At 42.6% G+C, this 15,520-nt stretch overlaps 1 protein-coding gene across 8 annotated transcripts in view; it reads right to left on the minus strand.

Moving 5' to 3' along the window:
* The window catches only part of LOC122550669 (gamma-aminobutyric acid receptor subunit alpha-2), a 256,406-nt gene that overhangs the window by 8,304 nt on the left and 232,582 nt on the right, over window positions 1–15,520 (minus strand). For all 8 annotated transcript variants that reach the window (XM_043691775.2, XM_087987813.1, XM_043691756.2 and 5 more), the window contains one exon: window positions 974–1,176. In XM_043691775.2, the coding sequence (XP_043547710.1) occupies window positions 974–1,176 (203 nt within the window). The remainder of the gene's footprint in view (window positions 1–973; window positions 1,177–15,520) is intronic.

A 15,520-nucleotide genomic window follows, 5' to 3' on the forward strand; every position in this document is an offset into this window, starting at 1 on the left:
ATCTAAGGAAGGATGCACAAGCATTGTAGGGGGCCCAGGGGAGGTTTACAAGAATGATCCTGTGGCTGAAGGGCTTATCATATGAGAAGCAGTTGAGAACTCTGGGTTTGTACTCGGAGTTGAAAAGGATGAGGGAGGGATCTCATTGGATAGAGTGGAAGTGGGGAATATGTTTTCACTAGTAGGAGAGATTAGGACCCGTGAGGAAAGTCTCAGAGTGATGGAACAATCCTTTGGAATGGAGATGAAGAGCAATTTCTTCAGCCAGAGAGTGGTGACTCAGTGGAATTCATTGCCAGGTCATTGAGTGTATACAAGACAGAGATTGATAGATTCTTGATTAATAAAAGGATCAAGGGTTATGGGGAAAAGGTAGAAGTTGAGAATCATATCAGCTTTAACAGTGGTTAGCACTGTTGCCTCACAGCGTCAGAGACCCGGGTTCAATTCCTGCCTCAGGCTATGTGGAGTTTGCACATTCTCCCCGTGTCTGCGTGGGTTTCCTCCGGGTGCTCCGGTTTCCTCCCACAATCCAAAAAATGTGCAGGTTAGGCAAATTGGCCATGCTAAATTGCCCGTAGTGTTAGGTGTAGGGGTAATGGGTCTGGGTGGGTTACGCTTCGGCGGGTCGGTGTGGACTTGTTGGGCCGAAGGGCCTGTTTCCACACTGTAAGTAATCTAATCTAAGTAATCTAATCTAATCTAAATGTCAGACCAGACCAGATGAACCAAATGGCCTATATCTGCTCCTATATCTTATAATCTTATGGTCTCAACTGATATCACCCACAGTTTCACATATCAATGCGATGCAATCACTGGGAGGTTTCTCAGTGGATAACCTCATTTACTGTATTGCTCTTCACTAAATTGTATGGTGAATTTATCTTTTAAACCATAGATAATGAATGTGTTTTGTTGTCATGGTTTGCACATTAAGATTTGATTAAATGCAGCTGAAAGAATTGCTTACCTTATCATTCACAACACTTTTGCCATCCCAAGCCCAGCCTCGTTTTGTAAAATAATTTACTGTGGCAAATTCTATTAATGCAGAGAACACAAAGGCATAGCAGACAGCAATAAACCAGTCCATGGCGGTTGCATATGCAACTTTCGGAAGCGAGTTTCGAGCACTGATGCTCAGAGTTGTCATTGTAAGCACTGTTGTAACTCCTGCAGGAAGATAAAAAATAGTAACAGACAATTTTACAACAAAAATAGTCTGTTGAGTACAAAATATCCCATGCAAAGGTCTCATATATTTATTTTTTGGACCAAGCAGAAAACAATGCTTAATGATTGCTCAAAACAAAACGGACATGGTTGTTTTGTTTGTGACAAAGTAGAAGTATTCTTTTCCAGCTCTTTGCTATCAAACAAGTTTTGCTGCAATGCACATTTCAGAGGACATGTTCCCAACATTATTAATTATGTGGTCTCTTTTCACAAAAACCTGGAGGTTGCATTCACAAGTTGCCTGAGGTGTAGCTCCTGCCTTTTTAATCAACTTGAATTTGCTGTGACCTTTACAATGTTAAATCCATTTTTATGTTCATGTCCAATACTAGTTGTGTATTAAAACAATAATATTATTCTGTCTCATTAAAAGACTTTATATGCCCTGATTGGTTCCTAAGCATGTTAATATTTTTCTTTAGCATTAAATTGCTCCTATTCTATTTTTGAACAGAATACTTGTTTTTTCCTCCCTTTTCCCTGCACTTGGCTTGACTACTTATTGAAATTCTAACAGACAAATGAATTGCATAAAAGAACATACTAATATGATATAATTAATATTTATTCAAGGTGGAGAGAGGTTGATACAGCAATTGATTCAAAAATAACCCAAATGTTACTCTAATGGTGGCTTCCAAATCAGGGTGGGGTGATGCAGGATAGAATGAGGGAGGACCTAGCTAAAGTAGACTGGAAACAAAGATTTTATGGTGGGATAGTTGACGGGCAGTGGAGGACTTTCAAAGAAATTATTCAAAGTGCTCAGCAAAAGTATATTCCAGTGAAAAGGAAGGACTGTAAGAAAAGGGGTAATCTGCCTTGAGTGTCTAAGTAAATAAGGAAGGCTATCAAATTGAAAGAGAAGGCATATAAAGTGGCCAAAAACAGCATGAAACTAGAAGATTGGGAAAACTTTAAAGGTCAACAGAAAGTCACAAAGAGAGCTAGAAAGAAAAGATCAAACCTAAGAAAACAAAAACTACCACAGAATATAAAGACAAATTGCAAAAGTTCCTATAAATGTATAAAACGAAAAAGAGGGCTAAAGTAAACATTAGTCCTTTAGAAGATGTGAAGAGGCAGTTATTTGTGAGAGATAATGAAATGGCTGAGGCATTGAACAGGTATTTTGTATCGGTCTTCACAGTGGAGGGCACTAATAACATGCCAGTAACCGACAAAGAGACTAAGGTAGGTGATGACCTGGAAACAATCATTATTACGGAAATAGCAGGTGGACTGACGGTAATTTTCCAAAATTTGCTGGACTCAGGGGCAGCCCAGCAGATTGGAAAACAGCAAATGTGACACCACTGTTTAAAAAAGGAGGTAGACAAAAGATGGGCAATTATAGACTGGTTAGCTCAACCTCTGTAGTGAGGAAGATGCTTGAGTCTATTATCGATGAAGAAATAGCAGGGCATCTCGAAAGAAATTGTCCCATTGGGCAGACACAGTATTGGGTTAATGAAGGGCAGGTCATGCTTCACAAATCTTCTGGAATTCTATGAAGACATTTCAGCAAGGTGGGCGCTGGGCACCCACTGGCTATGGTGCACCGAGATTACCAAAAGGTCTTCAACAAGGTGCCGCACAACATGCCGCTGCAGGACATTTAGGGTAAAGTATTACCATGGATAGAGGACAAGTTGACTGACAGGAAGCAAAGAGTGGGGATAAATGAGTGCTTTTCTGGCTGGCAATCAGGGACTAGTGATGTGCCTCAGGGATCGGTGTTGGGACCGCATGATTTATAATTAATATAGATGATTTGGAGTTGGGGTCCACATGTAATGTGTCAAAGTTTGCTGACAACACTAAGATGAGTGGCAAAGCAAAGTGTGCAAAGGACTGTGAAACTTTGCAGAGGAATATAGATAGATTGAGTGAGTGGGCAAAGGTCTGGCAGATGGAATACAATGTTAGTAAATGTGAAGTCATACATTTTGGTGGGAGTAACATTAAAAAGATTACTTGAAGGGTAAAAAGTTGCAGCATGCTGCTATGCAGAGGGACCTGGGTGCATGAATCACAGAAAGTTGGTCTGCAGGTATAACAAGTGATTAGGAAGGCAAATGGAATTTTGTCCTTCATTGCTAAAGGGGTTGAGTTTAAATAGAGAGGTTATGCTGCAGCTGTATAGGGTGCTGATGAGGCCACACCTGGAGTACTGTGTACAGTTTTGGCCTCCTTACTTGAGAATGTACTGGTACTGGAGGGAGTGCAGAGGAAGTTCACTAGGTTCATTCCGGAGTTGAGGGGGTTGGCTTATGAGGAGAGACTGAGTAGACTGGGATTATATTCATTGGAATTCAGAAGAATGAGGGGGCATCTTACAGAAACATCAAAATTATGAAGGGAATGGATAAGATAGAAGTAGAAAGGATGTTTCCACTGGCAGGTGAAATTAGGACAAACGGGCTTTGCTTCAAAATTAGGGGGAGCAGATTTAGGATCGAATTGAGGAGGAACTTCTTTACCCAGAGGGTTGTTAATCTATGGAATTCCCTGCCCAGGAGGAGATAGGGGGAGCGCTAAGTGAATATTTTTTATCAGCGTTCACACCAGAAAAAGACAACGTTGTCAAGGAGAATACTGAGATACAGGCTACTAGACTAGGCGGGATTGAGGTCCACAAGGAGGAGGTGTTAGCTATTCTGGAAAGTGAGAAAATAAATAACTCCCCTGCACTGGATGGAATTTATCCTAGGATTCTCTGGGAAGTCAGGGAGGACATTGTTGTGCCTATGGCTTTGATCTTTGCGTCGTCATTGTCTCCAGGAAGAATGTCAGAAGACTGGAGGATGGCACCCAGAGTGATCGGGTTGTTAAGAAGGCATAAGGTGTACGAGCTTTTATTGGTAGAGGGATTGAGTTTCGGAGCCATGGTCATGCTGCAGTTGTACAAAACTCTGGTGAGGCCGCACTTGGCGTATTGCATACAGTTCTGGTCACCGCATTATAGCAAGGATGTGGAAGCTTTGGAAAGGGCTTAGAAGAGATTTACTAGGATGTTTCCTGGTATGGAGGGAAGGTCTTACGAGGAAAGGCCGAGGGACATGAGGCTGTTTTCATTGGAGAGAAGGAGGTTGAGAGGTGACTTAATTGACACATATAAGATAATCAGAGGATTAGAAAGAGTGGACAGTGAGAGTCTTTTTCCTTGGTTGGTGACGGCTAGTACAGGGGGCATATCTTTAAATTGAGGGGAGATAGATATAAGACAGATGTCAGAGATAGTTTCTTTACTCAGAGTGTAGTAGGGGCATGGCTGCAAGAGTCATAGACTGGCCAACTTTAAGGTCATTTAAATGTTCCTAGGATAGTCATATGGACGAGAATGGAATAGTATAGGTTAGACCGGCTTCAGATTGGTTTCACAGGTCAGCGCAACATCAAGGGCCAAAGGGCCTGTAATGCACTGTCATGTTCTATGTTCTATGAATTAAGGGATACGGTGAGAGCACGGGTAAGTGGATCTGAGCCCACGAAAAGATCAGCCATGATCTTATTGAGTTGTGGAGCAGGATCGAATGGCCGGGTGGCCTACTCCTGCTCCTAGTCCTTATGTTCTTATTACTTGGGCAAAATCAGCAAAATAAATCAATGGGCCAAGTTTTGTTGCTTATGGAGATGCAAGTTGACTCACAAAATGCAGAAGAGCAGGAGTAGGCAATTCAGCCCCTCAAGATTGTTCCACCACTGTATTTATGTGGCTAGTTCAGATGAATTTCTGGTTAATATCAACCCCAGAATGTTGGCAGTGGGGGATTAAGTGATGGCGATGCTACTGAATGTCAAGGGCTGCTGCTCTCCCATTAACACCACACTGAATGCATTCTTAACATGCCCAAACTTCTACTCCTATTTCATAACTCTTCTTCTCTCTTGCAGGCACCATAGCATCTGCACAGTTGTTGCCTTAAGACATTAAACCCTTAGGATATCAGCTCATAAATTCTCTAGAGGAGGCACCAGCTCCCATGCACCATCCAGAGGGGATGAGGGACCTAGATGCTATTCCAGGTAGCCCATACACACAAGGAGACAGAGCGGTACTTGTTGAAGGAAGAACCACATACAAGACACCTAGAATTCCCCTTCACCTCTATTCAGCTTTCCATCCCTGCAGGAGCTCAACCTGAGGGTGAAACCACATCTAGGCAGGACACTCTCAACATGACTGGACTCACAAAGCCCCCCCCCCCCCCCCCCCCCACAGGGCTGTCCATCTAAAATAACCAAGGCCAGCAGCTAGGTCCCTCCAACTCAGCTGTGGACCCTGAGACTGCATTGAGACGTTGTGAGAGGGAAAGGCGAAAGAGGTTGTTCAGACTGCACGTGGATGAAATGGCATTGTAAGCACACTGTCACACGTAAATGTATGTTCACTTTACATCTTCAGTTGTGTCAGCAATTACCAGTTTCGCTTCAGCTACAACAGTGAATGGAGAAAGTTTAGCCATCCTTAGTGCACATCATGTTACTCCCTGTCTGAATTTAGCTATCCTTTCCATAGCACCTATCCTAGTGTGAAACATTGTTATGATTGAAAGGGGAAGCATCAGATGTTGTGAAGGCTTCCATTAGTTTGCAACCTGAACTTTTATTATCATTCATTAACTATTTTAATATTGTTTTTCATATTATTATTCAAGCTGTATGTACAGTTGGCATTACACGGGGGATGCTGCCCTCTGCAATATCAAAACAGTCAAAGATACAACTCAATTCAACGACATGGGGCTAACAAACAGGTCCTGCCTGTTATTGCTTTGACTGATACTACTGCGCTGTAAGATGTTAAAGGTGTAGTACCTTCTGAAAAATATCATTTGCTTACTCTAGACAATGCTGCAGCTCTTATGAATCCTCTCCAGCCATCAAGTAATCTCTTTATTTACAGGACAAAGAATCCAAGGTATACGCACTGTCTTCTCTCTGTACAGTCCTGTAACCAACCCTAGTGATGGAAACATGATAGGTAGGAGCCATCTTTTGGCCCTTGTTGGTCCCGATGGAAGAACGAATCACATTTCAGATACACTGGTCATTATGACATGGTGATCTGACCATTGCCTCTAAATAAAAGTATATTGGCAATCTCTCTCTCTCTCTCTCTCTCTCTCCCACTTGTATGGAATTCCAATGGAGACAAGGAACTGTGCCTCTCCTGGATCTTTACTGCATCACGAGGGCATGTCGACTTGAAATTCTGCACATTGCTACAGACCATAGACCTACTCAAGCTTTCTGGCACATATTCAATAGGAGATTGCATATGTGGCAGCAATAACGAGAATATATCTGCTATCCTCCAACCCCCACATTACCCAAGAAATGCAACAAGGCATACAGAATAATGGTGTGGAAATATCACAATCTAAGACGAGAAATGAGCAGCTCTTGCAACTTGTGCAGGCTTTAGAACTGTAGAAGCTGCTTGCAATTTTTGCTATGAAGGTGAATCTTTACAGCTTGCCTTACCTTACTTGTGTTTCACACCATTATTGGGTGCAATTTCTAACACTGAATGACATGGTCAAGATGGCTATAGTGAGGCAGATGGTCAATGCCTGAGGTCCATACAGACAATTATGTGACAACAGATGTCTTTAAGGTGCTCTGTGTCAGGGGCTGGTTTAATACCATTGCCCCTTGAAACATTACACATCACACACAAGTAGGTCCTGCTCCCTCAGAGAAATCAAAACACTTACTCAGCCCACTCCAGTTGTGGTGGCAGCATTTTCTATTTCACTTGCGCGTTTGCAATTCAGTTGAGGGTGGAAGGCAACACAGGTCGTGCTTCGTGGAGTGTGTCACTGGCTTAGCTTATCAATCTAGGTGGCTCCACAAACCTTCATGTTCCTTTTTGCCTTGCTTTCCCTGTCAACTCCAACAGTTCTGATCTTCCAAATGTTCCCATTCAACCCTTAACTGCTCATCTCTCCTCTTTAACCCCTGACCCTGATATACAGCTTAATTATGCACTTTTTCCCATTGAAGCCAGAGTGGTGATGACTACTTATGACATTCCCTCCTGCAATACCCATTGCTCTTTCTCGCCCTATCATCACCCCCCTTCCACAATGAGTTGACTCCCCTTCCACAATTATTGTCCTTCTGCATCACAGTGTTGCGCCTCCAGTTTTTGAAATTGACTTAAACAAAAACAGAAATTGCTGGAAAAGCTCAGCCGGTCTGGCAGCATCTGTGCACAGAAATCAGAGTTAACATTTCAGGTCGAGTGACCCTTCCTCAGAATGTTGTTTCTGGTTTACTGCATCCACAGTTCTTTTGGTTTTTATTCTGAAATTGACTACCCAAGTGACCCCATCATAGCACTGATCTCTGATAACCCCCCCTTGACTTTCAGTGACCAGATTCCCTGACTGGCCATTGACATTATCCAAGCCTGTGGACTGATATCAAAATATACCCTTGACTTGCTGTGCATTGTATAAGTGTTGGCCTATGTACTACAGTTCCTTTGGAGAAAGTGTCATAAACATGAGAAATGTAACAAAATGTGTTGACAAACTCATTTTAGCTATCCATGCATCCTGAAATGGACCATTGGTAGACCATTGGTACCCTTCACCCCCAATTATCCTGAGTGTTGTATGAGAACAGTGGGATCATCCAAATAAACAAGACTCAGTCTCTTGGCAGGCAGGCAATATCTTTAAAAATTCAAGAGGCATCAAACCACTCAAACCACCTCTAGTTTTAGGCATCATGGCTTATAAACTCTGCGGCATATATTCTATTATAATGGCCATGCTTGGTGCAACACTCTCAATTGAATAAAATAGTCATTTACATGAAGATGTAACTACACAGCTCAATGGCCACGATGGCCCTTTGAAAGAATTAACAAATTAGTCACTTTCCAGCTCTTTCTCTTTCGACATGCAACATTTTACATTGAATATGTGTTCAATTCCCTTTTCAATTTTACTACTGAATCTGCTTTCACTACCCTTTCAGGCAATGCATAAAAAGAAATCTTTTCATTTTCCCTTTGGTGCTTTTACCAATTAGAATCTGTGTCCTTTGATCACCATCCCTTCTTGCCAACAGGGACAGACCAGTTTATTATTTAAGAAGTTGCAAATGGAAGTGAACACTGATTCGGTGAACAGCCATATTTCTGACCTTATAATGTAGGGGAGTTCATTGATAAAAGCATTGGCAGACTATGACAGAAATGTCATTGAGTTAACTGGAAATATATTCAGCAATTTCTAGAGACAGCAAAGGGATAATAGGACAGATGATCAACAGCTTGACCAAAGAGGTAGTTTTATGGTTGCATTAAAAGAGGAAAGAGTTGATGTAAGATAAAGAGGTTTACGAAAGGAATCTGGAGCTGGGAGCTAAAGCAGCTGAAGGCACAGCTACCAATGGTGAAGTGATTAAAATGGAGGATGCTCAATAGGCTAAGACTTGATATCTCAGAAGGTTGAAGGCTGGAAGAGATTACATAGTTAGGGAGAATTGAAGCCACAGAAATCAATTAATATAAATCAGTGAGCACAAAGTGAATGGAACCTGATGTATGTGTGACAAGAGAGTAGATTTCTGGAAGCAGGCAGTCTGAATGATGCTGCGGTTGGATGGTCTAAAGCTCATCCTGAAATTAAATACAATACCACAATAACGAGCAGACTGGCCCAGTCTCAGACAAATGCCAGACAGGGGGCTGGAAGACAAGCATTTGGAGTTTTAGTTCTTTTTTTTTCTTCATTTTGTGGGACGTGGCCATCGCTGGCTGGCCAGCATTTATTGCCCATCCCTACTTGCTCTTGAGAAGGCAGTGGTGAGCTGCCTTCTTGAACCGCTGCCAATGACCCACAATGCCATTACAAAGGGAATTCCAAGAATTTAACTGAGCAATATCGAAAGAATAGTGATAGATTTCCATGTCAGGATGGTGAGTGGTTTGGAAGGGAGCTTGAAGGTGATGGTGTTCCCAAGTATCTGCTGCTCTTTTCTTTGTGGGTTGGAAGATACTGTCTGAGAATCTTTGGTGAATTTCTGCAGCGCACCTTGTAGATAGTACACATTGCTGCTACTGAGCGTCGGTGGTGGAGGGGGTGAATGCTTTGCGCTCAGTATAAGCAATGATATATGATTAATTTTCTTTGTAAAGTAGCAAGACTGTGGGCTTCGATATTGATAGTCACGTGAGATAACATCCATAATATTAAACCTCGTATGGCATTGCAGCCCTGAGAATTACACGGAATGTATAAAACAGCAATTGCTGCAATAGGAACAAGAGAGAACATTCATGATACTGTCTTGTCATTTTTTTTATTTATTCATGGGATGAAAGTATTGCTGGCTAGGTCAGCATTTATTACTTGCCCCTAATTGTTCAGAAGGCAATTAAGAGTCAGCAACATTGCCATGGGTCTGGAGTCTCATCTAGGCTTCACCAGGTAAGGATAAGAGTTTCCTTTGCTAAAGGGCATTAGTGAGCCAGATGGGATTTTTCTTTTCCTGACAATTGACAATGGATTCATGGTTTCCTTAGACTCTTCATTCCAGATTTTTGTTGAATTCAAATTCCATCACCTGCCACGGCAGCATTCAAACCCATGCCCTCAGTATGTTGCCAGGGTTTCTTGATTAACAGGCCATTGCCACCCCTCGTTATGATGGCATATGTTATGATGTCAGAGCTGTACCATTAATTTAAAAATCAGGATTATATCCAGCTGTACTATCAGATTTACCTTTGTAACGGAGTAGCAGAGCCACTTGTGTGCTGTCATTGGATCCTTCCTATCTCAGAACCAATCCCTCCATCTGAGGAAATCCAACAATCTTCGCAAAGATCATTACACTTGCCACATGCTTAGCAGCTTCCATACAGAAGGCAATGTATTCCTGGCAGCAAGCCACACATTCACCTACTTTATTGCAACTTTCAGGTTTTGCAGTTGGAGAGGTGATTACTGAGAAGGAGAAGACTCCAGAGACTAGATCATTGATGAAGCAACTGAAGATGATTGGGTCCAGGAGACAATCCTGAGAAATTCTTGGTGTGGTGTCCTGGAGCTGAGATGATTCACTTCCAACAACTACAACTATTCTCTTATGTGCAATTATGACTCCAACCAATAACAGTTTCCTTTGCTTCCCATTCTCTTAGGTTTTGCTTGAGCGCCTTGATGTCAAGAATACTCTTGCCTATGAAATTCAGCTCTTCTGTCCTTGTTTAGACCAATTCTGTAATGAGGTCAGGTCACGTGTGATGCTGGCAGAAACCAAACTGAGCATCGGTTAAGTAGCTGTGTACGTGCCATTTGACAACACCCGTCAACAACATCTTCCAGTAGTTTTCTGCTGATTGAGAGTAGACTGATAGGGCAGTAATTGGGTAGGCCTCTGTGTTGAAGATGGGATATATCTGGGCAATCGTTCACCTTGCTATGCAGATGCCAGTGCCGTGACTCGACTGGAATAATTTGGCAAAAACCAAAAGAACTGCAGATGTTATAAATCAGAAACAAAAACATAAATTGCTGGAAAAGCTCAGCAGGTCAGGCAGCATCCGTGGAGAGAAATCAGAGTTCTGCGGAGCAGTTCTGAGGAAGGGTTACTCAACCCGAAATGCTAACTCTGATTTCTTTCCTGCTGAGGTAAAAACAATGACTGCAGAGGTAAAAACAATGACCAGAGTCTAGATTAGAGTGGTGCTGGAAAAGCACAGCAGGAGATTAAGGGCTTTTGCCCGAAATGTTGATTTTCCTGCTCCTCGGATGCTGCCTGACCTGCTGTGCTTTTCCAGCAATTTCATTTTTTTCTTTCTGCAATTACTTCCATTGGTTCTCCATACGTCTGTGGGGCTGTTGTTGGGACCTGCAGCCTTAGCTGCTACTGGTGCCTGCAGCATTTTAAAGAAAATGCATGTGTGGTGAATGAATTGGTCAGAGACTGGCATCTGTGATGCTGGGGTCTTCAAAAATAAGCCAAATGTGGATCATCCACTCAGCATCTTGGCTGAAGATGAATGCGATTGGGTGGCACAATGGCTCAGTGGTTAGCATTGCTACCTCACAGCGTCAGGGACCTGGGTTCAATTCCAGGTAAAAACAATGACTGCAGATGCTGGAAACCAGAGTCTAGACTACAGTGGTGCTGGAAAAGCTCAGCAGTTCAGGCAGCTCCTCGGATGCTGACTGAACTGCTGTGCTTTTCCAGCACCACTCTAATCTAGACTCTGGGTTCAATTCCAGCCTTGGGTGACTGAGTGGAGTTTGCATATTCTCCCTGTGACTGTGTGGGTTTCCTCCAGGTGCTCTGGTTTCTTCCCACAGTCCAAAGATGTGCAGGTTGGGTGGATTGGCCATGCTAAATTGCCCATAGTATCTAAGGATGTTTACATTAGGTGGATTAGCCATGGGAAATGCAGGGTTACTGGGATGGGGGGGCGTGAGTTGGGCCAAATAGCTTGTTTCCACATTGCAGGGATTCTATAATTGTGGGAAAATGTTTTTTGAACTGAAGAATGCAGGGGCAGGTCTAACAATGATGGCATGAGGTGCTCTGCTACAGCAAAATCAGGCCCAACAAAAGAGACATAGTACAAGGAGAACAGTGGGTAGAGATAATCAAAGAGCAATAGCAGAAGTTCAAAGTCACACTGGAGATAAGTGGGAGAAAAGCTCTCGGGTCAGCAAGGAGAACAAACTGATCAGCTTCCCTGAGGAATGGAAGTTTCTCTTATCACAGTAAGGATATACAATGGAGTCTGTTCAGTGCATACAACTAATCTTTACAATGTAGCACATACCCCACCTCTTTGTTCCTAAATGCTTTGAGAGTAATTCCACATTGCTTTTTGCCACCAACTCCCATCTAGAGGTCATTAATCATCCTACACATGAAGAATTGCTTTATGACATCAATCCTGAACTTGTTCTGAACTAATGTAAAGCTGTCGCATTCAATTTCATTTCAAGCTTTTTTTGAATTATAGTATCTTCAAGCTTATAAAGGAGGGGCTCCTGTATAACTATACTGGGAAGGTAACATTTTGTTCAACTCCGTGAAATTAATGCCTCTACGTTTTCTAACTCGACACAACTATAATCCTTGTAGTTCAGTCACTTGCTGCCGTTATTCCCATTCTTTATGTATATTTGAAAGCTGTGTCAAACCAACACATAAGCATGTGAATAACCTTTTTTTTCATTGAGACACAGAGTCAGAGTGCCACTGGCTAGGCCAACATTTATTATCCATCCCTAATTGCCCAGAGGGCAGTTTGGAGTCAACCGCATTGCTGTGGGTCTGGAGTCACTTGTAGTCCAGACCAGGTAAGGGTGGCGGGTTCCTTCCCTAAGGGGCGTTAGTGAATGGATTCATGGTCATCATTAGACTCCAGATTTTTAAAGAATTCAAATTCCACCAACTGCTATGGCAGGATTCAAATCCAGGTCCTCAAAACATTTGTGGGTCTCTGGATAAATAGTCCAATGATTATACCACCAGGCCATCGCCAGCTTTATAATCGTTAATGGGAAATACTGACAATTAGTTGAAACAGCTGCTCATTTTGGTATGTACTTACAAAATCTTTACAGTCCATTCTCATTTGATTTAAACAAAATAAAAATAAAAAATATTCCATGTGTTCCACGGTAACAGCCTAGAGTAACATGTAAATGAAGTTTACAAACAGATGTGACTTTACCACAAAATTAAATCAAGAAAAGCCTGGTTTCATCTGAGAATATTAGAATCGATATGATTGCTGCAGCATTTTCTACATCTAGCTGGTCGCTTCAGCAGGCGTTCAGAAACCAGCAGCAGAATGTTACAAGTGCCCTGACCAGAAAGGAAGTCGCAGGTCAGCTGACAGGCCAGACGAAGTCTGCCTCTCAGCCATACCGGATGGTGGGCAGGCTACATTTGGTGCAGAGAGGGATGACTGCCTCTCAGTAGTAGGAGATCCCATCCTCTGGAGCAGCTGGTCAATCCCATTGGCTAAAACTCTTAGCAGCATAAAGAACATCGTGGATGCAGCCAGGCTGATCCCAGTATATCCCTGTACTAAGAAAACTGGGGGGCACTGAGCATGAATGGTTCAAGCATCATGGGAAGGCTGGGTGTGGGCCTGATGGGGTAGGTTTTAATGTCCAGGTAGGGAGGAAGGGAAGACTGCACTGTCTTCTGGTGGGGAGGGGAGCCCCAGGCATGCAGAGGAGACCTCCTGGAAGATAGTACCCTCATTCTCACCTGTTTGTTTCATTATTTATTTAAATATGGTGGACAGGCTTCTGATTTTCACACATCTGCCCTATTTTATGAAGGACCAATCAGGTCTGAGTGGGAAGATGGTGGACTGGGCACTCGACCTATTTTACATGTCCCCTTAGAGCTGAAAATGCACCCGACTGGGGCACATAAAATCCAGGCCGTTTTTGGAGTGGAAAAAGATAAGCCTGAAGAAATAGTTCGTATTTCTGGTATCATGTGCAGATTAAAAAAAAACACCATAATTATTACTGAACAAAATTAGCAAATACAATGAGAAAGCTTTATGCGATGTTAACTACTTTTTTAAAAAAAATTCTTCTTGTGTGACAAATTTTCAACTAGGCCATAAAGTGAACACATCTGAATTCACTACACTGAGTTCAGATGAACAGGTAGGTTTTATAATTGGGCAGGTGATCTGATAGATCAAAGCACTTCTAATGAATATAATAATTGCTGGTTTAATAATGAGTGAGACATTACAATGACAGCTAAATGGCTTTTCAAATGCTGTTCAGTACTGTTCACCATGGGACACTGGATGTCCCATATTAATACTCGATTGTAATCACACTTATCAAAGATGCAGAAAATATGACAGTAAACTGGACTGTTGCAATAGTCTATATAATTATTGCCTTAAGTGCAGGAAATAATATGCATAAATAAAACACCTTGTTTGATTCTGAAGGCACCCAAAAGCAAGTGTAAAGGATTAATTCTGACATGATGTATTGTCAATCTGGAGGCAAATTTCACTGTCAATTTGCACAAGGCAATTTTCCATAACCAGCAAATCAAAATTGGTGGGACTGATTGAGGGAAAATCTTGAATAAGACATCTCCCTACTCTTCTTCAAATACTTCTACGAGGATTGTTTTCATATATTAGACAGGCATTAACATTTCATGCAAAGTGTTGCACCACTTGACAAAACAGTGGGCGGCACAGTGGCACAGTGGTTAGCACTGCTGCCTCTCAGCGCCAGAGACCCGGGTTCAATTCCCGCCCCAGGCAACTGACTGTGTGGAGTTTGCGCATTCTCCCAGTGTCTACGTGGGTTCCCTCCGCGTGCTCCGGTTTCCTCCCACAGTCCAAAAATGTGCAGGTGAATTGGCCATGCTAAATTGAAGGGGTAAATGTAGGGGAATGGGTCTGGGTTGGTTGCTCTTCGGAGGGTCGGTGTGGACTTGTTGGGCCAAAGGGCCTGTTTCCACACTTTAAGTAATCTAATCTAAAACATAGCATGAAGTATCAAGCTAGATTGTATGTGCAAGTTGGTAGTGGAGGTTGTAACTATAATGTTAGGAGTCGGTTACCTCAGTTGGCTGGACAGGTGGCTTGCAATACAGAATATACCAACAAGAGTGGGCTCAAGTTCTACATTGGCTAGAAATGGTGAAGGACTCTCCTGCTTAACCTCTTCCCTCATCAGAGTTGTGGTGATCCGCAGGTTAAACCACACCAGTTGTCCATCCCTCTCTCATGAGAGAGTGGACTTTGGCAATTTTACCTTCTTACATCCATAATATTCCTGTTCAGGATTAGATGTTGGAACTGAAAGAACCATAAGACATAGGAGTGGAAGTAAGGCCATTCGGCCCATCGAGTCCACTCCGCCATTCAATCATGGGTGATGGGCATTTCAACTCCACTTATCCGCATTCTCCCCATGGCCTTAATTCCTTGTGACATCAAGAATTTATCAATCTCTGCCTTGAAGACATTTAGCGTCCCAGCCTCCACTGCACTCCGCAGCAATGAATTCCACAGGCCCACCACTCTCTAGCTGAAGAAATGTCTCCGCATTTCTGTTCTGAATTTACCCCCTCTAATTCTAAGGCTGTGTTCACGTGTCCTAGTCTCCCCGCCTAACGGAAACAATTTCCTAGCATCCACCCTTTCCAAGTCATGTATTATCTTGTAAGTTTCTATTAGATCTCCCCTTAATCTTCTAAACTCCAATGAATACAATCCCAGGATCCTCAGCCGTTCCTC

This window comes from Chiloscyllium plagiosum, unplaced genomic scaffold, assembly GCF_037043375.1.
Source record: "Chiloscyllium plagiosum isolate Xiang-an unplaced genomic scaffold, Cpla_swu_hap1 HiC_scaffold_1, whole genome shotgun sequence".
In the NCBI taxonomy this organism is placed as follows: Eukaryota; Metazoa; Chordata; class Chondrichthyes; order Orectolobiformes; family Hemiscylliidae; genus Chiloscyllium; species Chiloscyllium plagiosum.